At 32.6% G+C, this 25,634-nt stretch overlaps 5 protein-coding genes across 5 annotated transcripts; 3 read left to right on the top strand and 2 right to left on the bottom strand.

The window, feature by feature from the left end:
- The first annotated feature begins 56 nt into the window (after positions 1 to 56).
- LOC123686510 (ralA-binding protein 1-like) lies at positions 57 to 3,846 on the top strand. Its single transcript, XM_045626704.1, has 7 exons — positions 57 to 263; positions 316 to 445; positions 501 to 703; positions 757 to 1,018; positions 1,125 to 1,302; positions 2,177 to 2,488; positions 2,986 to 3,846. Exons 1-7 carry the CDS (start codon positions 176 to 178, stop codon positions 3,706 to 3,708), a joined length of 1,896 nt encoding a protein of 631 aa, XP_045482660.1. The 5' UTR covers positions 57 to 175; the 3' UTR covers positions 3,709 to 3,846.
- Positions 3,847 to 4,682: 836 nt separating this feature from the next.
- LOC123686511 (protein mono-ADP-ribosyltransferase PARP16-like) lies at positions 4,683 to 6,228 on the top strand. The gene is made up of 5 exons (XM_045626705.1): positions 4,683 to 5,186; positions 5,240 to 5,374; positions 5,425 to 5,628; positions 5,684 to 5,846; positions 5,906 to 6,228. Exons 1-5 carry the CDS (start codon positions 4,890 to 4,892, stop codon positions 6,169 to 6,171), a joined length of 1,065 nt encoding a protein of 354 aa, XP_045482661.1. The 5' UTR covers positions 4,683 to 4,889; the 3' UTR covers positions 6,172 to 6,228.
- Positions 6,229 to 11,528: 5,300 nt separating this feature from the next.
- Positions 11,529 to 13,829, top strand: LOC123685987 (protein hook). The gene is made up of 2 exons (XM_045625886.1): positions 11,529 to 12,038; positions 12,148 to 13,829. Exons 1-2 carry the CDS (start codon positions 11,666 to 11,668, stop codon positions 13,656 to 13,658), a joined length of 1,884 nt encoding a protein of 627 aa, XP_045481842.1. The 5' UTR covers positions 11,529 to 11,665; the 3' UTR covers positions 13,659 to 13,829.
- A 3,710-nt stretch (positions 13,830 to 17,539) lies between these two features.
- LOC123685800 (UDP-N-acetylhexosamine pyrophosphorylase) lies at positions 17,540 to 20,594 on the bottom strand. Its single transcript, XM_045625687.1, has one exon. The coding sequence runs from the start codon at positions 20,170 to 20,172 to the stop codon at positions 18,694 to 18,696; it is 1,479 nt and encodes a 492-aa protein (XP_045481643.1). The 5' UTR covers positions 20,173 to 20,594; the 3' UTR covers positions 17,540 to 18,693.
- A 1,151-nt stretch (positions 20,595 to 21,745) lies between these two features.
- LOC123686388 (ubiquitin carboxyl-terminal hydrolase 22) lies at positions 21,746 to 24,980 on the bottom strand. The gene has a single exon (XM_045626471.1). It carries the CDS (start codon positions 24,800 to 24,802, stop codon positions 23,366 to 23,368), a length of 1,437 nt encoding a protein of 478 aa, XP_045482427.1. The 5' UTR covers positions 24,803 to 24,980; the 3' UTR covers positions 21,746 to 23,365.
- Between the last annotated feature and the right edge of the window lie 654 nt (positions 24,981 to 25,634).

Below are 25,634 nucleotides of genomic sequence, written 5' to 3' on the forward strand. Positions count from 1 at the left end.
ACAGTTTTCTCTACTGGATTCAATCTACCAAACTAACCTAACTTTTCCATAAATCGACGTTACTATGATGGATCTGTTGTCAAATAAGACTGTTTTATATAAAAAAAATTGTAACAATGTGTAGATTGAATCAATTGATTAAATTCTCGGCTTGATTCGAATATATCATGATAAAATGGATTTTGATAGCCCTGATGTGATGAAAGATTTTCCTGGATTATATGGATCTGAATCTAATAAGAAAAGCAAAGATGACAGTGATTGTAAGTTGAATATTTAGAATTTAATTGTTATTTCTAATTCATGAACCTACAGTTAGCGATGATGCCGCAAAGACCGATTCATTGATTGGTAAGAAAAAGGACAAGAAAGATAAGAAGGACAAGGAAAAAGGATATGCAGCTTTAGAAGGAGAGAGTTCCGGAGACGAGAATTCCAAATCCAGGTATTTTATTCCTGTAAAACAATTCGATAAAAACTCTTCATTTTATTTTTTTTAGAAGCCCTTCCAAATATAAAAAATCAAAATCTTTTAAATTCACATCGAAATCAAAAGAGAGAAGAGATAAATCCAAAGAGAAAGATGTTATTGAAAAAAAAAAAGATAAAGAAAAAAAGTTGGAAAAGAAGGTTGAAAAGGAGAAAGGTAAATTGGATAAGCATAAAAAACTGAAGACTGGCGAAGACAATTGTAATCTTGCGGGTAAGAATCTTTAAAATTCACATGCGAAGATAATTTAATATGATGTGTTGTAGATGCTCTACCGATATTTGGAGTCAGTTTAGAATTGTCGGTGGAGAGGAGCAAATGCCATGACGGTGTAGATATTCCATTGCCTGTAAGGCAATCTATAGATTATTTAGAAGTTGCCGGAATTACTTTCGAGGGAATTTATAAAGTCAGCGGCACAAAATCGAAAGTTATTCACATAAGAAAAATGTTTAATCATCGAGAGAATGTCAATTTATTCGATTACGATGTACCTACAAGCACTAGCCTTCTAAAAATGTTTCTAAGGTAAAATTATCTAGATATTTTCATCTGAAATCTTTGACTACACATACTTTTGGAATCTTTTTTATTTATTTTTTATTATTATGATTATAAATTATTCAATTTACAGGGACTTGCCGGAGCCCCTCTTTACTAATGACTTACTGATAAGATTCGAGGAAGCAGGGGCTATTCTCAGCTCGGCTACTAGAGAAAAACATCTCAGAATCCTGATAGACAACTTACCTCCTCTGAATAAATTACTCCTATCCTGGTTACTGATCCATTTAGATAATATTAGTATGAACGTAAGTATAAACAATTCATATTTAATAGTTATTTATAATGACATAGAAAAGTATTTTTATTGTGTACTCCTAGATTTTTTGACTTTGAATTTCATGATTTCATCTCTCAACTTGAATGATTAATGCAGTATAGTAACCAATGTTTGTACTTAATTTCATGTAAATTGCTGGGTTTTTTTTCGAATTCCATTGTGCAGTGCAAAGTTTTTTTTCATAAATTTGCTGAAAAAAATCAATTGCTGTACCAAATTTGTGGTGTTTTTCTTTTAGGAGATTATTAAAATTATGAATTTTATTACTATGTACAGAAAATTCAATTTGAATGTCTATTATTTTTCTTGTTTATTTCTTAATCAGACTCGGAAAAATGAAACATTCCTTAAATATTCATTTTTATTAATGGCACATGGAGATGAAAAAATAAATATTTCAAAGTTCTTTATAATGAAACAGAGGTAAATTTAGCACAGAGATGCTTTCTTGTGTTAGAAAAATAATTTCAGTTAGCTACGGTGGCGACGCCAGCTTTCAAATACAGGGGTGGCCGGATTTTTTTTGGGGGGGCCAAAGTAAATTGAAATTATAATTCTGCTAATCTTGTAATTATTTCACCCTTAGTATGTCAAATTTCAGGGGGGGTGGGTTGAAATATAACAATGAAATCTGTGTGAAACAGATTTTCTCGCACGGTTTCAAATAATCCATATTTAAATTGATTTAAAGCATTAAAATAGTATTTTGTGATTATTTTTGTATATTGGTAAATAGGCCTTGTCACCAGTACTTGTACTGTATTAGAGGTCAAGAATAAAGAAGTAAATAAATAAAGTTATACATATTTTGCGCAATAGGTATAAACACCTTTATTTTTCAGGATAAGGTCAATAAAATGAGCAGAAGTAATCTAGGAGCTTCGCTTAATCATACTTTCCATGTATCTTCGAGACTTTTGACTGCGCTTATACACCATAGCAAAGCTTTATTCCCAAAACTGATTTTGACTCGTTATATTCCACCTCTAAGTGCTGGGGCCACTTTACCTTCAACCGCGGAGGAAATTCAAAGAGAACTGGAAAAACAAGAATCGCTGTTAAATCTAATTCATATGGAAATGAGTTGTGGCTGTATCGTTAAACAGAGAGAAGAGCTCCTTTGGGAGGTTCAACGGATAATTACACAATTGAAGGTATGTAACATATGCATTGGTTGACGCGACACTCTATTACGGTTGATCTTCGAGTTTTTTTTTTTAACGCAGTATCATTTGGCTTCATTAGAACTGTGTCTATATTCTTAAATTGTTTGGAAATACACAGGGTCTACCAAAAAAGTGTAAATGATTAAACATATGTTTTTTCTTCTACCAGTTTCTAGACATACAAGTACCTGATAAAGTAATAAATATTTTCCAAAAGAAATGTGATCTCCATAAGTGCTATCTATGTGAAGGGTTTTCCGTTAAGAAATTTCATATTCATACTAAAAAAAGTGTAGATTTTAAGATAAAGGTAGAGACACTCCTGAGATAATTAAAAAAAAAATTCCTATAAACATGGGAATGGAAACACTTTGTTTTCTTGTAGTCCTACTATCCACAATAAAACCTCTTATTGAAAAACCCTGTACATTAATTCAAGTAATATTTTTGACAAAATCGAATTGAATATAACTTTGATGTTTCAGAGAAAAATGAAGAGTTTCCAGAAAGACAAGGATATTGTAGCGCAACAAGAAGTGATGGAGAAACCTGTTGTTGGTAAAGCATCATCTGAAGAACCCGTCGAAGAAAAAGCCGATTTAGAAATAACTTTTGCTTCGGAATTCAAAATACCTGATAATTGGCCTCCGACAACATTTCCTGAAAAAATTGATTCGACCATTTTATCGGACAATTTATTTCAAAAGAAAACAGAACAACTCATCCCCACCACATCCAAGGTAGAAACATTATTCGAACATGATTCTGATGATCATAATTTCGACAGGGAGGACTCTCCAGAATTGGATTTTACCAATAAAATTGATAATTATGAAAAACTCGAGGAAGTGGAGCCCGATGAGTTTTTGGAAATGCAAGATGGTCAATTTCCGAATGTTGACAAGGTGGTCTCTCTAATGAAAATTAAAAACAATTATTTGTTGAAGCTGAGGGAAAAACTTGGTAGAGCCATCCAGATTGAACGTAAGGAAATCGATAATCTGAAAGTTCAGTTGAAAAATAAAAAAATTGTTTCGCCAAGCGTGCAACACGGTGAAAATTTGGATAAAGTGATGGACCTTCTTCATAAGGAAAATCAGATTTTGCAAATAAAAAAAATCAATTTGGTTAGACAGATAATTGAGCAACAAGAAATCTGCATAGATTATAGAGCGAAAATTGAACTTTACAGTAATTACAAAAAATAAATCGACATTTGTTCACTAATTTTGTCCAACCATTTTAGGATTGAATTGTTTATTGTTAGAATTTGAAATGAAGAATTGTAATCTATAAATGTTATAATATATTATATAATTTATGTACATTATAGCTTCGAATTTTAACAATTTTTTTTATCTTGCCCAATTCTCCCAAGTCCAAACCTGAGATAATCTGTTTCAGTTTTCCTTTAAAATTCCAGCAATTCAGTGAAGAATTTGCCTGCAAGACAGCTCTAGGTGGTGTTCGTATTCGTATGTAGCGAAATTAGTAAAATATTAAGTTTATACTATGTCTTTCCTTCTAAAGTGGTGTTGAAATTAATCTTTTTTTCACGATTCTAAGAACTTTAGAGTTGATATTATTTTCAATAATTGATTTACACTATTGAAAGTCAATTCTGAAGTTATGGACTTGTCATTTAGTGCATGAATTCAGTGCTGTGTAGTTGGTTGTCACAATTAATTTTACAATACAGAATATAGATTTATAGTATAAAATATTATTCTTTTCCGAAAAAGTTGCTCTAGAAAGAAAGGAAAGATATGGATTAATAGTGTGTGAATAATTGAGAAATGTTAGCAAAAGTATTTCATCTAAAACTTATTGTAGTGCTGATCATTCGAGAGAATGGCAACCTGAAGTAGTCCATAAACTAGGCAGTGCTCATTTGAGATTGAGAAGAAATTATCCTTCATTTCCCCTTCATTTAACCCATAGATTTTCCACAGGTTAGTTCAAATTATGTTACATCTATTCGATCTCATTCTACTTATTTCAGGAGAATAAAAAATGGATATTTCCACTACAAGAATGAAAAAATATTAAAAAAATAGCCTGATCTGGTAGAATACCAGAAGATACCCAAGGGGGAATCATTTTTTTAATCTTCATTCATATGTGGTAACAAAAATGTTTCAATGGTTGAAGAAGAAAGGAATTTTCATGTCAAACTGAATCAAATCCAAGTGAATTGGAACTTTGGAAGATTAGGCTTTATTCTTTATATTTCAAGGTTTGATGGATGCATAGACCCTTAGAATATATAGAATATATATGTACAAAGATTATTAATGTTCTAAGCATAGATCTAATATCCTAATAATAATATATTAGGTCTATGGATGGATGATAGAATAGATAAGGGGTCCTACTTTTGTATTTATCTATGGATGATAGTAACTGTCAGTGGCCGACTTGTAAACAAAATATATTCATAAATTATTTTACAATGGAAATTAGCAGTCATATTCACGATGTCTTATATTTTCAATCTAAAAAGAAAGAATTTAAGCCTCAAGAATTTTTGAATGCCATAGTAAATATAATTAAAACAAACTGTAGCGGATGTGAAATGATTTTCACCTTATTTACCACTGCCTTGAACTCTTACAAGTCAGGTAGATGTTTAAAACCGTTTCCACCAAGTTTTCTTCAAAACGGCGTTGAAGATATATCGAATCTTGTAGGAGGAATTCTGAAAACATTGGTTATATTTATTAATACCATACATTTCAGAGAAAATTGTGTGAAACTATTCCATCCTTACAGGAGTTCAAAAATCGACCTGAAATTTATTCTTATGAAATACTAGAATTATTTTATTGGCTCTTCATTGAAAAAGCTTTCCCCTTACTTGAGGAAGTTCCATTCGTAAGTTCACCGAGTAGTGTATCATTTTGATCTCATCCTTTGTGTTGCAGGAAACTATTCCTTTGAATAGTGACATAAGCAAGGGATTCAGACCAGACTATGTGTTTAAAATACATCACTGTATGAAAAATGACTTATCTTTCAAGAAAAGAGCTGGCAAGAAGGGTATTATTTCGGCTTTCCACGGAAGCCATGTAGATAATTTTTTTTCAATATTAAAATTCGGTTTGCAACAACATTTCAGTACAGAAAAAGTAAGTATAAAAAGAATGGATCACAATTAAAATACAATGACACTTTTTTTCTAAGGAAACAATATTTGGAAAAGGAATATACTTATCGAGTGAACTTTCAATTAGTGCTCATTTTTCTCCATATGGACAAACTTGGAAAAAGTGTAGCATAGGAAGTAGTCACAGTATTATTGCTATTTGTGATATAATCAACGATGTTGATAAAGTTAAATGTAAAGGTATTTGGAGCAGCATAGGTATATATTTTGAAAATTATTGTCATAGTTTGTATTTTTAGATTCTAAACATAAAGGAAGGTCAATAAATGAAAACAGTACTGGAGAGATACCAGAAAAGTATTTTATAGTTACGGATAATGAAATGGTTCAATTGAGGTATTTGATGGTTTATAAAAAAAAGAAATTGGGAAAATCTTGTTTCTTCAGCAACATATATTGGATGTCACTAGTATTATACTTTTTGATGCTTTTATTTATAGGTTCCAGGGGTATCTCCTGGATAAAAATGATAAGTTTTATATTTGGTGACTTTGTTACTACATGATTTATTTGTAAGGCTAGTAGTATTTTTCATTTTTTAATAAAGGTCATTTTTAAAATTGTCTATTTTTGAATTGCAATTAGTTAAGCAAGACAATTCTTTTCAATCGTTGGTTTTTCAAATTGTTTACCAGTAGTAAGTCGCCTGTCAACCACAAAAAGAGCAAGCAAATACCCATTTTAAGAGCCTCTGATGTTGGACACCAGGCTTGTAAATTCCTCTCACAAAACTCGAAATGTTTCGAAAATGAGATCTTTTAGGAGCAAGCTGATTGCAGATTTATGTTTACCGAATATATTTCACTGACAGAGTTCATGGCCGGATCTGTTTCAAAATTATATATCAAGAGGAAATCTCGATGCTTAATACCGATTTGCAATCAGGTAATTCTTATTAGAACTGTGAACCGAGATATCCGGCGTTTTGTGGGATTTTTTGAAAAAACAAATTGGCCGCGGAGGGCCTTCAAAATTTGACATCTTGTAGAAGAATTTTCGATTCTGAATACTAACCTACCATTGTTTTTTTCCTAGCTCCCCTCAATACGAAATAACTTCATGTCGGCATATTCCGAAATAATATCGAAATCCACCACAGAAAAAACAGTTTAAAAAGTTAGAGAGATTTCCTAGGTCTAAACCCATGAAATTTTCAAAGCTTCAATTTAGTAGGTGATTCTTGCGTTAGTTCAGCCATTGGCACTGCGATCGCTTGTTCTTGGATGCAACATGAAAAATTCAAAATTTGATGTATTGTATGGTCAAAATGATAAAATTTTAATCTTAAATATAAAATGACAGGACATGTGAGAATCTAAGCTTGAATATTTCCACGAGTTCATTTAGTTACTAAAATATTCACTGATTTACGCTGTTATATATCACTCAGTACTTTATAACTTTTAGCTTCAAGTGGCGAAAATTTGAAGTCCACTCGAATTGAATTATTGCCCCACAACCATTTTTGTGTTACTCCCAACGAGACCTTTCATTTGAGTACCATATCAGACTTTTTAATATTTTTTTGAAATCCTAAAAAACTGCTATAACTCGAAAACCGTTGGTCCCAGATCGAAAGTTAGACCATTTTTGAGTTCCTCCCAACGAGACCTTTCATTTGAGTACCATGTCAGACTTTTTAATTATTTTTCAAAATTCAAAAAAACTGCTATAACTCGAAAACCGTCGGTCCCAGATCGAAAGTTAGACCATTTTTGAGTTCCTCCCAACGAGACCTTTCATTTGAGTACCATGTCAGACTTTTTAATTATTTTTCAAAATTCAAAAAACTGCTATAACTCGAAAACCGTTGGTCCCAGATCGAAAGTTAGACCATTTTTGAGTTCCTCCCAACGAGACCTTTCATTTGAGTACCATGTCAGACTTTTTAATTTTTTTTTCAAATTCAAAAAAACTGCTATAACTCGAAAACCGTTGGTCCCAGATCGAAAGTTAGACCATTTTTGAGTTCCTCCCAACGAGACCTTTCATTTGAGTACCATGTCAGACTTTATAATTATTTTTCAAAATTCAAAAAAACTGCTATAACTCGAAAACCGTTGGTCCCAGATCGAAAGTTAGACCATTTTTGAGTTCCTCCCAACGAGACCTTTCATTTGAGTACCATGTCAGACTTTTTATTTTTTTTTAGAAATTCAAAAAAACTGCTATAACTCGAAAACCGTTGGTCCCAGATCGAAAGTTAGACCATTTTTGAGTTCCTCCCAACGAGACCTTTCATTTGAGTACCATGTCCGACTTTTTAATTTTTTTTTTAAATTAAAAAAAACTGCTATAACTCGGAAACCGTTGGTCCCAGATCGAAAGTTAGACCATTTTTGAGTTCCTCCCAACGAGACCTTTCATTTGAGTACCATGTCAGACTTTTTATATTTTTTTAATTCAAAAAAACTGCTATAGCTCGAAAACCGTTGGTCCCAGATCGAAAGTTAGACCATTTTTGAGTTCCTCCCAACGAGACCTTTCATTTGAGTACCATGTCAGACTTTTTGATTTTTTTTTTAAATTCAAAAAAACTGCTATAACTCGAAAACCGTTGGTCCCAGATCGAAAGTTAGACCATTTTTGAGTTCCTCCCAACGAGACCTTTCATTTGAGTACCATGTCAGACTTTTTGATTTTTTTTTTAAATTCAAAAAAACTGCTATAACTCGAAAACCGTTGGTCTCAGATCGAAAGTTAGACCATTTTTGAGTTCCTCCCAACGAGACCTTTCATTTGAGTACCATGTCAGACTTTTTATTTTTTTTTAGAAATTCAAAAAAACTGCTATAACTCGAAAACCGTTGGTCCCAGATCGAAAGTTAGACCATTTTTGAGTTCCTCCCAACGAGACCTTTCATTTGAGTACCATGTCAGACTTTTTATTTTTTTTTTAAATTCAAAAAAACTGCTATAACTCGAAAACCAATGGTCCCAGATCGAAAGTTAGACCATTTTTGAGTTCCTCCCAACGAGACCTTTCATTTGAGTACCATGTCAGACTTTTTAATTATTTTTCAAAATTCAAAAAAACTGCTATAACTCGGAAACCGTTGGTCCCAGATCGAAAGTTAGACCATTTTTGAGTTCCTCCCAACGAGACCTTTCATTTGAGTACCATGTCAGACTTTTTGAATTTTTTTTTTGATTCAAAAAAACTGCTATAACTCGAAAACCGTTGGTCCCAGATCGAAAGTTAGACCATTTTTGAGTTCCTCCCAACGAGACCTTTCATTTGAGTACCATGTCAGACTTTTTAATTTTTTTTTTAAATTCAAAAAAACTGCTATTACTCGACAACCGTTGCTCCCAGATCGAAAGTTAGACCATTTTTGAGTTCCTCCCAACGAGACCTTTCATTTGAGTACCATGTCAGACTTTTTAATTATTTTTCAAAATTCAAAAAAACTGCTATAACTCGGAAACCGTTGGTCCCAGATCGAAAGTTAGACCATTTTTGAGTTCCTCCCAACGAGACCTTTCATTTGAGTACCATGTCAGACTTTTTAATTTTTTTTTAAAATTCAAAAAACTGCTATAACTCGGAAACCGTTGGTCCCAGATCGAAAGTTAGACCATTTTTGAGTTCCTCCCAACGAGACCTTTCATTTGAGTACCATGTCAGACTTTTTGATTATTTTTTTAAATTTAAAAAAACTGCTATAACTCGAAAACCGTTGGTCCCATATCGAAAGTTAGACCATTTTTGAGTTCCTCCCAACGAGACCTTTCATTTGAGTACCATGTCAGACTTTTTAATTATGTTTCAAAATTCAAAAAAACTGCTATAACTCGGAAACCGTTGGTCCCAGATCGAAAGTTAACAATTAATTTGTTCAGAAAACCACCTTTCACTAATCTTTTTATTTCCAAAAGGTGAAATTTTTGCACAATGTTGTCCCAAACAAGCCTATCTGGCGTAGCAGCAAGAAAAGGTACACATAAACTTCACTTATAAACTTTATATTGTGGAATTTTTCTAGTAAACTCAATATTTCTCCGTTGGGAACACTGGGTAGTTGGTATTGTCGCATAACAATATGGCGACGGTGAATATGGTCAATTACAGAGTAAAATGTCTGCAGAAGCAATAAAAAGCAATGCATAAATTCATTATTCAAGTTACTCATCAGATAGATACCTGCTCGATTTTTCCATGGATCTATCTGGTCCTGTTCCTCGTTTCCTAAATCTGAAATTGTGTATTAGGAACATAGGAAGGCGAGGAGGTATTCGGAGTAATCATATAAAGGATCTCCCGAAAAAACACCATGATGAAGTTTTTCATGGTATTTTTTCAGGAGATCCTTTCTATGATAAGATTTATCACATTTGAATGGTTTCTCCCCAGTATGAGTCTGAGAGCCATAAAATGTTAAATATGTGTGTGGGAAATCCTATAAAAACGAACTTCACCAGAAAAAACGCCATGAAGAAGTTCTTCATGTGTTTTTTCCGGAGATCCTTTCTAGGATAAGATTTATCTCATTTGAATGGTTTCTCCCCAGTATGAATCTGAGAGCCATAAAATGTTAAATATGTGTGTGGGAAATCCTATAAAAACGAACTTCACCAGAAAAAAACATTTAAAAAAATTCGAGAAATTTCCTAGGTCTACACCCATGAAATTTTCGAGGCTTCGAATTAGTAGGCGATTCTCGCGTTCAGCCTTTTTCCGCAAAAGTTGGACAAAATGAACTGAAATTTGGCGCCGCGATCGCTCGTCTCGGATCCGACAAAATTTTCGAAATGTTGGTTGACCGAAAAGTTTTCATCTAAAAATATTTTTAATCCGCATACAGGGGACGATCAAAAGTTATGTTTAATTTAGAAAAATTGACAATCGTGAAGGATGGAAATGGTAGTGAGTATGAATAAACGTATCCAACACTCTTGAGAAACATTCAAAGATGATGGGAGTCGATGACTACAGATGTTCCACAAGTTGACAGCGTAGAACGAGTTAAAATTACCAAGATTGGAAGATGCAGTCTCCGGAATTCAATTCGAGTTAATTTCAAATTTTCGCTACTTGAAGCTGAAAGTTATAAAGTAGTGAGTGATATATAACAGCGTAAATCAGCGAATATTTTAGTAACTGAATGAACTCGTGGAAATATTCAAGCCTAGATTCTCACATGTCCTGTCATTTTATATTTAAGATTAAAATTTTATCATTTTGACCATACAATACATCAAATTTTGAATTTTTTATGTCGCACCCAAGAACAAGCGATCGCAGCGCCAAATTTTCAGTTCATTTCGTCCAACTTTTGCGGAAAAAGGCTGAACTAACGCAAGAATTGCCTACTAAATTGAAGCCTTAAAAATCTCCTAACTTTTTAAACTGTTTTTTCTGTGGTGGATTTCGATATTATTTCGGAATATGCCGACATGAAGTTATTTCGTATTGAATTATCGATTTTCCTCAAAAATTGGAATGTCATAATAGAGACGAATCCTCCACTATTATTAATGGAATTCCATAAAATCGTAAAAATTGTGTGAGGGAAATCCTATAAAAACAAACTCCACAAGAAAAAACCAGTTCAAAAAATTCGAGAAATTTTCTAGGCCTAGGACTCATGAAATTTTCAAGGCTTCAATTTAGTGGGCGATTTTTGCGTTAGTTCAGCCTTTTTCCGCAAAAGTTGAGACAAAATTAACTGAAAATATGGCGCTGCGATCGCTCGTCTCGGATCCGACAAAATTTTCGAAATGTTAAAAATGTGGGTTGGCCGAAAAGATTTTATCAATAAATATTTTAATATGTATAAGGGGTCCAACAACGCAGTACATGTAATATACGCAGACCAAAAAATCCAAAGTATTCTAATAATATCTATGATTTGACATTGACAACCAAAAGTAAATGTTAATTTGACATTCTAATAATTAAAGGATGGAATTACATGGAAAAAGTTGACCAAAATCATTGAGGCAATAAAAATTGAACAAATCCTTTCAATTGTAAACTTCAATAATATAAATTAAAAATGACTATGTCTCAATTAAAAATGAATCAAATTGAAGATATGTGTAAAAGTTTACATGTATGGTTAGAAACAGTTGTTCCAAGTGTAGGAAAAAATCTTGAGGATTTAGCGGATGGAGTAGCTATTACCGATGCTCTTGTACAAATTTCACCAGAAAATTTCGATAAATTACTCCCTAAAATTAAAAAGGACGCAGGCAGTAACTGGAGGCTTAGAGTGAGCAATTTGAAGAAAATTCTTCATGCAGTTATAGAATATTATCAAGATGTACTTTCCTTGCAACTACAACTTGAAGCTGTAAATCCAGATGTTGTAGCATTAGGGGAGAGGTGTGATATTGTCCAACTTGCCAAACTGTTGCAATTGGTTTTAGGTATAATATCTAATAATTTTATGGAAATACTGATAAGGATCATACTGCACCCATTTCAGTATCGTCCTAAACTTCTTTAAGTTATGATTAATTGCTTTATTTTTTATAGGATGTGCAATAAACTGTGATAAAAAACAAGATTACATAACGACTATTATGCAGTTGGAAGAATCTGTGCAACAGAATATAATGCAAGCTATTCAGCAATTAGAAGATGTAACTCTTGGGTCTGGTAGATCAGGAATAAGTCTTCTTCTGTTTGATAGTGAAACAAAAAATAGACTAGTCAGCGAGCTTGAATCAGTGAATAAAGCAAAGGATACTTTAACACAGCAATGTCTCAATCTGGAACAACAAATACAAATTTTAATTGATGAAAAACAAACGTTAATCATAGAAAATGATAATCTGAAAGAAATTGAAAAAAAGTATAAGGACAGTAGAAAACAGATTGAAAATTTGAAAGAAGAATTATTCAAGGATGAAGTTCAGAAAGATGACTATAAATCTAAAATTGTTGAACAAGAAAAACAAATCATGAATTATCTAGAAAAAATTTCAGAATTAACTGTAGCTGCCAGTGCCACTTCTCGTTTAAAGGATGAAGTCGATGCCTTGTCAGAGTCTGCACTTAAAGTTCAAGATTTGGAAATGACTGTTAATTCATATAAAAAAAGATTAGAGAAATATCAGGACATAAAAAAGAAAATGCAACAACTTGAAGACAAAAATATGGAGTATTTACAAAAAAATTTGGAGTATGAAGAAGAACTACAAAAAGTCCATGTGTGGAAAAATCAGTGTGAAACATATAAACAGCAATTGAACAATATCCAACAAAAATTAGATGAAGAAACGCAAAGAGCAGATAAAGCACAATTCACAGTTGAAAAATTAGAAAGTAAACTCTTAACTGTACAAGGAGAGAAAGATAGGTTAACACTAGAACGAGATGTTTTAAGGGATGAAAACGAGGAACTGAAATTTGGCAGACCTGCAGTTAAAAGTGGTGCTGCAATGTCTGAGGAATTAACTCCAACGGAAATGAAAGAGAGACTCCGTTTTCTAGAAAAAGAAAATAAATCTTTGAGAGGAACTTGCCAAGAAGTAGAGGCAAAACAAACTTTACTAGATAACGCCTTAGGGAGAATTGAAAAATTACAGCAAACAAATAGAAACTCTACTCAGACAATATTGAAATTAGAAACACAGATAGAGGAATTGACAAGAAACGATCAGAAAAGTGAAGTACAAGAAAATGCAATAAAAGAATACAAACACCGAATATTAGCTCTACAGGAAAGTTTGAATATAAAAGAAAATGAATTCCAAGCTTTACAAACACGTTATAGTAGGAATGTTGAGAGAGCTCGAGAAGTGGCTCAACATCTGGACTGTAAGTCTAATGGTGCACTGGATGTTTCGGTACAGCAAGCACATGTGAGAGAACTTGAAAACAAACTTATAGCGACTGGTTTTCATCGATTGAGCTTGAATTGCCATCAAGAAGCGATGGATGAAAGAATTGCCGCAATGACCACTGGTCAAGGTCAAACATTTTTAGCTAGACAGAGGCAAGCCACCCCAAGAAAACAAATTCAGAGATTTAAATCGAAGTAATTCAAAAGACTAATTATAGCAATACCGTGAAACAAGATTTTTTTCAATAAAATAAATAATATTATTGAGCACGAACTATTGTCATATGTTTTATCCAATTTATTATAGATTTTATGATATTTATTGATTGTTTTGTTTACAAACTAATTACATAATATATATACATAGGTGTCGACAGGATTTTACCTTGGTGCTCCCACCCGGTTGATCCTATACACCCACGAAATGTGAAATGTAAAAAAAATATATATATAATAATAATACAATCGTTTATTTGCCAAATTGAAAATTATACAATTATATGTGCATACTATGCAAAATCAAGAAAGCCTTGGTTCTGTCAGTTTTTTCAAAAGAACCAAGATTTCAATCGTCTATAATTTTCCTTAAAGTGAAATTTGACAGAACGAACGTTTGAACATTCCGAATATAAATCAGTTTGCTTCTAAAAGTTCCCAATTTCGAGGTATTTCAAGTTTTGTGGTTACATTTTTACGTAATTTGGAGATTATTTGTACCTTATAGTATAAGGATATTAAATTATCAATTTGAATAGGTGTATTCACTCAGATATTACACATAATTGAAGGCATATCATTAACGCTTCTTTCTTTTAAATTCAATTCAATAAATAATTTGCCATCTCTACACGATTCACTAAACTTATTGTTGCCCTTGCCTATGAATTCTGTAATGTGTACGTCACTACCGAAATTTGATTCGAGCTGTTCTTCTTAGATGTCACCATAGACAAAAAATCTAGTAAATGCAATATATTCAAGCGCATCCGATCAAAAGGCATGTTTGATAATACTTTACGAAAAGAGGACCAGATCAGCTTCAAAATCTAATATGACGAAGAAACTTCAATACTGTACCTACCATTAGATGTTTCCTGAAAGAACTCGGATCTGATATATCTTGCGTTATTTTGAGAAAAAATCAAATTCCGCTCGGTTCTTTAGATTTGTAGAGTGGAAAATTGTGAGACTGTTGATGTATGGTGTGTAGTAAATATTCGCATTTGTAATTTTTATCGTCTTATCATGGTATATAAATTACGAAATATTGAAAATGCTGCATGTAAATTATCCAAGTGTTTGAAAAGAGCTGATCTGTTGAAAATGTCTTTGGTTTCGAGATAATATAATCATAATGTGAGATTATCTCGAAACCAAAGACATTTTCAACAGATCAGCTCTTTTCAAACACTTGGATAATGGACATGCAGCATTTTCAATATTTATATACCATGATAAGACGATAAAAATTACAAATGCGAATTTTTACTACACACCATAATGATACAATCAATTTAATAAAAAATAATAATATACTTCAGACGTGAATATGTATTGATGAAATTGGTATTCACTGAAACTGATCCAACAGAAATATCACTTTCTATTTTTCAATAATTAAAAGGAAATCAATTCATCGAAAAATAACAAAACATGGAAAAATTTCTATTTTTCTTTCATAGAAGAATATCCTTGATATGAAATATAACTGGAATATATAGCTTTCAATGATTTTAATTTGACCAAGTTGGGTTCGAAGGGTTAAAAGATTTTTTTTTAATAATGAATTACCACACTTACCTTATTGAGACTTCATCAATAATTTCTGTATATTTTTATGAATTTTCTTAAGAATGTCACATTGATTTTGCAATGCTGTTTTCTACGACGATGTATTTGTAGCAATAACATTTTGTTTTTCCTGTATGCCTAATTCAGCATCTAAACACCTCTCAGATAACGCATAAATTATGATCCAGGCCTAATACAGAACTGATGACACTCGCATTATGCCAGTTTTTCCGAAAAAAACTGAAAATTGAATCAGATCAAATGACACTTTCCAAAATTTGTAGATTAATGTCCATCTCTATCACGTATTTAGAAACAAAGAAAATTTACGTAGTTTTATTGAATGAAGAATGAATGTAAATATAGCCCTGAGGTGAAGTCAGGAGCACTAGGTCGCTCGTCAATTTATGTGCCAAAAACTCCCCTGGATATATCCTTAGACTATATAAGTATAGATATATAGTCTAAGGATATATCTATATACAGTTCTATGGTCTCCAAGGGCGCAGTAGGCTCCTTTTTAAAAGTAAAAAAAAAAAATTGAATATTCTCCTGGATGAAACTACATAATCTTTTTCGTATATGCAATACATAAATTATCTTATCTTTGAATACATGTTATTTGTACAAATCAATAGATTCATCTAATCACTAGAAAAGTTTAATCTTATTTGAATCATTTTTTTTTTGTAGAAATATAAAACAACGTACGTACCTATATGTACACCTTTCTACGTTTTTGCATTATCTTGACCTTAAATAATTACCAATGGAATAGCTATTATCAATTATGACAAAGTGAAAAGATTAGATAACTGAAAATGTTCGATGAAAAATCATCTAATTATAGAATTTACAATGGAGAGATAAAATTTATGAAATCGCAAACGAAAATATTTGGTCTTCAGTTTACTCCTTGCAGAAAATCGAAACGTTTAAAATCTATAGGTCAAAAGCTTTTCTCGAAAACTACACACATAAAAAATCGATTGCAAGGCAGAATTAAAAATTCAATATTTTTACCGCAAAATACACTTCGAGAGCATTTTCTTCAATGACCTTGTCTTGTGATGATTTCAATTCTCCTTCCTTCGAATGATTTGATCAAGCGAGTTCTTTCTTTATGACCCTCAAACCAGAGGTCGAAAAATACACTCTTCTTTCGCCAGCGTTTTTTTTTTGAGTCATTGATTCGTAGAATTCAATTTTTTTTACATTTTGTTTCATCTGCTTCAACACTTTGCAGGGTGCGAAGTTGTCATTTCAAGGATCTTGATAAATGTTAATGCAGGTAGACTCACTCTCGAGATTTATTGTCCATAGCGATCTAGAGATACATAAAAATTCCAAATCAGGTTCTTCAGACTCGATTTCAAAATAGCAAGTTGTTTACTCTTGACTACCTTGTTAATATTCGCGACAAGAATTCATTTCTATATTCTCGAGTGACAAAAATCATCGAATTTTAAACTTCCACATTGATTATGTTTGTAGGTACCTATACGAAGTTTAATTTATGGAGATATGGATATTTTGGATAATTTTAATTAGAGCATGTTGTTGAACAGGTCAAAAGTTTATATTCGAATTATGCAAATAATCTGGCTATTCAAGGTTCTTCCACGTATTTGATGATGAATTTTTCAGAAATTATTGAAACGTCCAGTCTAGTTTTGCTTGATTTTGAAATTAATGGAATATTTCCATAAATATATTTTTTCATTGAAAATTGTTGATTGGCAGAAAAATTCCGAATACCAACATATAAGTAATAATGAAATATAACCATGAAATCTATGTGATAGTGAGATATTTCCGCACGATTTAGAGAAAAAAAAAATTAAATAAACTATTGCAATTATTATTATCTATAAGATTAAGAAAAAACTTCATTTTTATACAAAAATTTTCCAATGCATTTCCCTCAAGATGAAACCAGTTACCTGCCATTTCATACAAACTGTTCCTAAATTGGAGGTAAAAACGAAAATGACAAATTCCTCGGATCTACCGATTTCGAGAAGAAAATAGTAAGCTGTGATGAATAAATTAATTATAAGTTTTGATACTTATTTACAAAAATCTGTAGCGAAGATTAATAAAGATTCGATCACAAAGAAGTAGGGCTACAAGAAACACTCTGTATCTCGAAAACAAAGCGATTACAGGCCCAGGTTCATATAATTTTTTTGTCTTGAAAGGAATCTCTCATTTGCCTTCCTACCTGCAATTTAGGAACAGACTGTATAATTAAATCAAAAAAGGGAAGGGTAATTAATTTTGAAATGCTCAACAGGAGAAGTTACTATTTATTACACAAAATATTACATTTACAATTTTATATCACCAACCACCTTACTATACTACCTGTTATATGATCAAAATGTATTGGTATTTCGAATAAGAACTAAACTGAAATTAGAAAATTAAAGGAATTATATATACAGAGGGTCCATATGATGGGTGAACAATAAAAAGTGAACAGTAACAACGCTTGCACAGAACACAACTTACAAATTAATTTGACTTAGTCATATTCAGGCATTTGAGTTTTTTTTTTTCATATGGACTAAATGTATGAAAATCTTATTTTCAAATTTCACTAAACTACTTGTAAATTGTAGGAATATCACAATAGCAACAATAACTATATAAGTAAATCGATCTAATATAATTTAATACATAAATAAACAGATAGAATAAAATCAACTAGTTTTTAAATTCGTCAATTTATACAAGCAAACGACTTCAGATACCTGGTGATGGTAAAAGTGTATGTATGAGAGTGTGTAAATGAGAGAATTGATTAGGTGAAAACCGCAAACCGTAAAAATTCAACTGTTTCCAACCTATAAGAGAATTTTGGAAATGGTATGAAATGAAGAGTTGCCATAACTTTTTTATTATTGGTTCAATAAACATGAAACATTTTTTAGGCACTTTTTTCAGTGGAATCTATTGGTGTAATAATTTGTTTTCTTTTGGAATTATTTTGAAGTAGTAAAACAAAGGTAATACATTGTACATAATTGTATTATAACTTCAAAACTAAATGCAATAAAGAACAAATTATTACACCAATGGATTCAACTGAAAAAGTACCACAAGAATGTTTCATGTTTATAGCACCAGTAAGTAATAAAGATGTTATGAAAACTTTTCATTTCACGCCATTTTCAAATTTTCTCGTACAGCTTGAAAACAGTTGAATTTATAAGGTTGCGGTTTTCACCAATTAAATTATTTCGAAAATCGATTCCCTCACTAGACAACGAATTTGGGACACCCGATACAGATGATGAAACATCAATCGCAAAAAAAAAAAAATGACGCGAATTATGTAAGAGTTGTATAGTATAAGAATTTAGAGGCTGGGTCTAAAGTGATCTAGCAAAATTGGATCAGTCAAGTAAAAGTCGGGGGTATTAAATATCGGCAAAGGTTCAATTGTGACCGTTGATTACTCCATTCGACTTATGCTTAACAATTTCCTCATCGGATTGAATAAGAACAGTCATGTAAGAATCAAACACTTTACCTTTCACTTTAGATTCTAAGTCCTCCCCACTGTAAGATAAAAGTGGCGAAATCTCGATCTCACCGTCAACAACACCGCCAGCCCTTTCAACTAAAACCTTGTGAAGGTTCAAAATGTCCCTTCTAGCTGTCGATGGACAATCCCTGGCCACTTCGTCTGGGTTTTTCAACGCGCTGAATTCGGTGTACCTTGGCACCTCCCACGTTACAAAATTATCGGTGAATTGGAACACATCAAACACGAATTTCTCGATTTTAATACCGTTAGGGGATTTGGGACTGTATCTTACCCCATGCTCGTCTACGTAGGGGATCTTCTTCTTGGCGACGTGCACCTTCATGAACCTATCGTGTTTCCGGGCTACCTCAGCCAGGAAATCCACTGTGAAGAAGTGGTTGCAAATGTTGCCGGCGTTGAAAAGTAGCTCGCCCTTATCGTTGGTTTTTTTTGCCGTCTCTTCGCTCACTTCGCTGTACTCCACCACCTGGTAATGGCCAGCTACTTTGCAGACAACACCGACAGCCTCCGTCGGCGACGCTTTCTTGACCACTTTGGCCCCACAATCTGCACCCTTTTCCAAGCAGTAGCCAACGAATACAGGATCGGCAACTTTAACTAAAATGTTATCAACACTGTGAGCGTGTACATATTTGACACCACGTCTGTTCATGTCCTCCAGTATTCCGTTTTGGTGTAGAGCCTTGTAGATGCCACCGTTGCCATCTGGAGCCATCGAGATGACGTTCATTTGATCCAGGATTATTTTGCCGTCGTAGTTGAAACAAGGCAACAAACCTTGCTCGAACAAGACCACGTTGTCCTTGTCCAATCCGAAATAGTCGTTTTTTTCCAGGAAGTGTCTGGTTTCTTCGTGTGTGCGCCCGCTGGTCATTATGTACCAAGGGATGCAACCGGCTATTCCTGTACGCCTCTCCGCTAACGTTTGGAGACGTCGTATCCTCTCGGCCTGTATCTGGAAAAGCGTTTTCCCAGACGGCAAACCAACTGAGTACATACCCTTCGGATACGTGACACCAAGTCTGGTACCTTGACCACCAGCCATCAACAAAACGCCAATGTTCCCTTTGGAAATCTCCTCCAAACCTTTATTTCTATAATTTTCCAGTTTGATAGGGTCACATGTATCTTCTGCTTCGAACTGTGACTCCGGAACTGGCTCCATCAACGAGTCAATTTCCTGCAGATCGCCGTCTAGGCTCTTCATGGCTTTCCCAAATAGTTCGTTGGCTTCGTGAAAATTCACGCTCGAAATCTGATTCAATAGTTGCTGTTGTTCGGCCTCGCTCAATTCGTTGAAGAAATTCAGAAGGTGGGATTGTCCGCATTCTTCCAGCATGGATTGGATTTTCGTGTACGTCAACATTTCGAATGCAGGTGCGATACAGTCGAGAGACACCGTTTAACTGACACTTATCGAAATTTCATACGCTTTCTACACTCGCGATAGGTACGGCAACTCAAGTTCGACTATTATGTCGTGAACGGATTTCGAGCCACTTGAATTATCCCCATCAACTCACTGTACCACCTCGGACTTGCCGGGTTCGAAATTGAATTTTATCCTTCCACGACGATTTTATGTAGCCGTATCTCATCATAGAAATTATGAGCCCTATTAATCGTTCAGATCCTCACATACTCCAACGTAAACACAAACACTTTCTTGGAAATATTCCACACTTGTCACTGACACTCTGGTTGAAAACATCAAATAGTTAACTAAACGCGAAAAGAATGTTTACCAACATCTTCTATCATTTTTTGACACGAAGACTATGGAACAGCTGATTTCTACGAAAATTAAATTCGAATTGACGTCTATCAGATGACGTATCACAGAAATAATATCGTTCTTCTTCCGGTTACAAAAGCTGGAACAATTCAAAACAGCCAGATGGCTTAGATTCAACATTTAACGAATTTGGAGACAAAATGATATAGCATCCTAATTAATTTTTGTACCAAAACAGAAATTCGCGTACGTGATGGTCAAATTTCAAGTTTTAATATTGCTAAGGCAAAATACGTCTATATACCTTTGGAAAGCACGATTATTTTTTTATTATATTGATATATTATAATAAAAAAGGTATAAATGGAAAGAGTCCAATACATTCTTTTAGATATTCATGTTCTGATATATTTCAGACTATAATTTCCTTGCAATCAGGAGTGATATAAAATTCATATTAATAATTCTATCAATAGAGATATTTTCACTTCACGCAACAGTGGTTTATTCTATCTGTAGCCTTGAAAAATTCCTCAAATCGCCTTTTTATCATAAGAAAACTAGACTTCTTTGTTACAACGATAACGTTGGAGCATTATAAAGAAAGTGAAAGTGTATATTAGAATTGGTAAAGGTCTTCTACTGACATTAAACCCGCAATTCTTGTTTTTTCACTTGTAATAATGAACCCGGTAATCTAACAATGACTGACCTCGTCTCCGCCTTCCTATATTACAGAATTATTTCTCCTCTACCCCTTAACATAAGCGCACAGTCATTTTATATTAGCTAGGCTTTCAATAATCGTATGCATCAAAAATGATTATGAAAATAAGCATTCGTTATGCAATAATGAAATATATCAAAAAGTATGCTTTATCCATTTCAATATAGTGAAAATATAAAAATCATGTCATACGATTACTTACAGTGGCGACGTTAACTTTTAAGAATGGGGGGGGGGGGCAAGATTATTAGGTCCATCTTGTTTACTTTAAATTCATGTTCTATTTTTTTGCATATGCGATATTTAAGGGGAGACATCAACAATTTAGGGGGGACGGACCTCCCTAGCCACCCTTCAGCGCCGCCACTGATTTCTTATTTCCTCCAAGTATAAGAGTGAGGAATGAGAGTATTAATATTGAGAATACTAGGGATCTATTTCAGGTGAATTAAAATGGAATACTAATGAAAAGAAGTGTCACTATTTTTTTTCTCATAAATAAAACTTGTTGGTACATAAATTAATTTCTTGTAAATATATAAGGTATCACTGTATGTTTTTCTTAACAATCATACTGGAATATTTCGCAAAACATACAAACACAAAAAATAAAATGTTTACAGCCATAAGTATTTCAGTTGAACAATTCAGTTCTTTGAGAAATATTTATCTAAATACTCGTTTTTCAAAGCATAATTATGATTTATGTATTAATTCAATTGCGAATATTTTTCATTATGAAAATTATAAGGATAAAAAATTTTTCTTTCAATAAATATAAAACCAATTGATACTCTGAATTAACAAATATTCCTCAATCAACCAAAAAGGAACACATTTCATAAAAAAATATGAGGAATCAGTGGGATAATGTCAATATAAAAATGTTGCGAGATACAACATACTATTCAAAAAAAAAATGTTAACATATCTCACTTTTAAGAACTAGATGTCAACATATCATGAACAGGAAATAATTTTCAAGTTAAATATTGATATTATCTCCAAAGTTACTCATAATTATGGTATTTAATCAAATTATCCTCAACATTAAAATCACACATTGAATTTTAAGTCACTAGTGTAACATAAGTTTTATATATGTTCAATAGTGAAAAATCTCAAATTTATAACTTTATAATTTTTTTTTCAACATTATACCTTAATGAAGTGTTTATTATACTATCAATAAAATTGTCGACATCAAATAATAAGGAACCGTTTGATAATATATATATCATAGACTGGAGAAGTTCCCTTTATGATGCGACAATTTAATTTACATATACAAGATAATATAGAGGTAAATGTATATGTAAGCATAGAAAACCAGGACTAATACATTTAAATAGAACAGAAATATTTGTCATACGGTACCAAAGGAACAAGATGGCAGTTACATAAAACGTACATACATATAATCAGTCTGTAGAATTAAAGTTAAATGTATAAATTCAAACTAGACTCTCTTAATAATTAGAGAGTTAGCATTATAAATGTTACATTTTTGAAGTGTTTCACACTTCGTTACTAGAGCATCAAAGAAATATTTTCTTCCTTAATAAAACTAATGCCACACCAAAACATTACATTTTCACTATAACAATTCCTGATAACGATTTCTTTTGATCTTTGAGCATTATAGATTTCTCATTATTATTATTATTTTCAGTTCATAATTGATGAAAAAAAAAATCATGTAAAATCAGTAAAAACACTAAGATCACAAGAGACAAAAAAAATAATTAAAATATAAATACAAATTTTTGATAAATGAAATTAGAATAATATATCCGGTAAATGTAAAATTTTTTGTATACAATAATGAAAATTAAAACAGTTGTCAATTTTATCAGGACAAAACATACAGAATAAAATCGATTAACAAATTCAATTCCTCTTGAATTTTTCTATCAGTGATTCATTGTAGATTATATATACAAACTATGTACAACAGAACTTCCCCAAAAACCACTGCGAATTGAATTTTGTGCCTCTAAAATATATAAAAAAATACTGTTGAAGATGGGGAAAATTGAACATATTAATATTAAATTAAATATACCAATCTAAAAAATTCGATATGAATAAGAGCATTTAGTCATAGCTTAAGACATGCTTATGATAAAAAAGCAAATAGCCTTCGGAACTAAGAACTTCTTGTAAATTGGCTCGTGTAATAACATGATCGTCACACTTATACCAAAAGTCCTGTTGTTGCCTTACATATGCTATGTAATGCCCCTCATTCATTGAATTTCCTAGATGGTTAATGACGGCAAATAATGTGTATCTATTGTCTGAAGGGAATGGAGATTCTTTTTTAGAACCGCCAATGAAAGGGGTCATGTCCAACATCTCTGGAAATGTGATAGATGTAGTAATTTTTTCCATTTTCTTGGAGTATTCGAAACGTTTCAATTGAAAACTTGCTACTATTGGTAATGTTTTAATTGTGTACTGTATTGTAGATTCTTGTAAAGACTGACATTTTGAACACATTGTTTTATTATTGCCAACTAAGTATTCCACCATTGTGTAATGTTCAAGGCAATCTATGAGTGTAGGTTGCTCACCATCATATGTTATTGGTCTAACATCTAAAGAAATAATAGAAATAGGATCTACAGTAGTTGAAACACTATTACATTTTTGACAAACTACATCTTTCCTCAAACCACCAGTAAATATTTGGTCAATTATACATGGACATTTATTATTGTTAGTTTTTGTTTTAGGATGGGGCATAGATTCATAACAATGATGGTGTAAAACATCTAAAGTTGCAATGAAAAACTCATGAGCATCTTGCTGTTTATAATTAGCCAAGTGCTTAGCATGAGTCCAAATTAAACAAAGTAATTGATCTAAAGCTAAGGGAACAGTTGCACCTCTATAAAACTCTTGAAATAGTTCGGAAATTTCACATACTGAACAAGTCCCAGGTTTACCTTTACATTTATGACATTCTGTCAAAAAATAGTCCCTTAGCAATGGTGTGTGCATTAAAACTTGAACAATGCAATTCATAAAGCAAGTTGAACCAAGGTTAATCAATCCACGAAGGCCAATGGTAGATTCAGGACTGATACAAATTTTCTTAGTTTTATTACTCAAGTATGTTCTTTCTTCTTGAGTGGGATCCCAAGCAGATGACTCAAATAATCTTTTCCTGAATGTTCCTGACTGCATCTTATTTTCTCTCATTAAAGTTTCCATATCGCTGTCATACACATAGTCACCACATGAATTGCAATGAATCTGTCCATATATCAAATCCATAGTAAGTGTGTGCTTTTGACTTCTGGCATGTTCTCTTATATGTTTTTGGCAACCAAAAAAGACACATTCTAGACATGCATGGAGGTAAGGACCACGTTTTTTGCACACACGGCAATATGCATTACAAATCCTAGTTTTTCTACACTTATTTGTTGTTCCAACTACGAAAACTGCATGGATCCATTTGAACGAATCCTTGTTTTTTTGATTTTTCTTGTACACTTGTAAATGGGAACATCCAACTAAACTCATATTAAATAAATATTAAAAGCAATGACAATAAAACTCAATGAAAACGAAGCGATCAATGTTTGACGAACATCAAAGAATACTCCCTGACTTTGAGGTGACCCTACTTTATTGTATTTATATTAAATATATAACATATATACATAAATATATATTAGGGATTTTAATCGAGGTCTATGCTCATATTTGACAAGCAAATCTTCTTTGATACTTTACGTTCCATAGTATCGATACTTTTTTGTATCGCCGTACAGTAACCTGAGATACGAAAAAAAATAAACTGAGATCGAGACATAAGAAAAATTGCTGATACTAAAAAAGGAAAGTTGAGAAATAAATTGAATAGAATACAGTTAATGTATGTATGTCCTCCGGTTTCATTACTAATAAATTCTTTTCTGTGTCCAAACTGACATGCGTTTTATCAAAGGAGGTGTCAAAATGAAATTGGCTGCATCCTTAGAACATGAGAACATTTTTTGACCTGAAAATTTGATAAAAGACGCATTAGACCACAGCGAAAACAAATCTGCAATCAGTTTGCTCCTAAAAGATCTGAATTTCGAGATATTTCGAGTTTTGTGAGGAAATTTTCAAGGAGGTTTAGTCTACCCTCTGGTGGCAGAAATGTGATACTTGTGGAAGGGGTTGGGTGCCCCACAACCTCAATTGTGGGGCAACAATCGAGTTACCCTCTATCCGTATCTTACTGAACTAATAATTCTCGCGATCAAAAACATATAGAATCTTGTAATGAGCTACCCTCGCTAAAACCTGGTTAGAGCTACTTTTCCTAGATGCCACCATAGAGTCCGAGAAAAAATCAGATTAGGAA

This window comes from Harmonia axyridis, chromosome X (assembly GCF_914767665.1).
Source record: "Harmonia axyridis chromosome X, icHarAxyr1.1, whole genome shotgun sequence".
Lineage (NCBI taxonomy): Eukaryota > Metazoa > Arthropoda > Insecta > Coleoptera > Coccinellidae > Harmonia > Harmonia axyridis.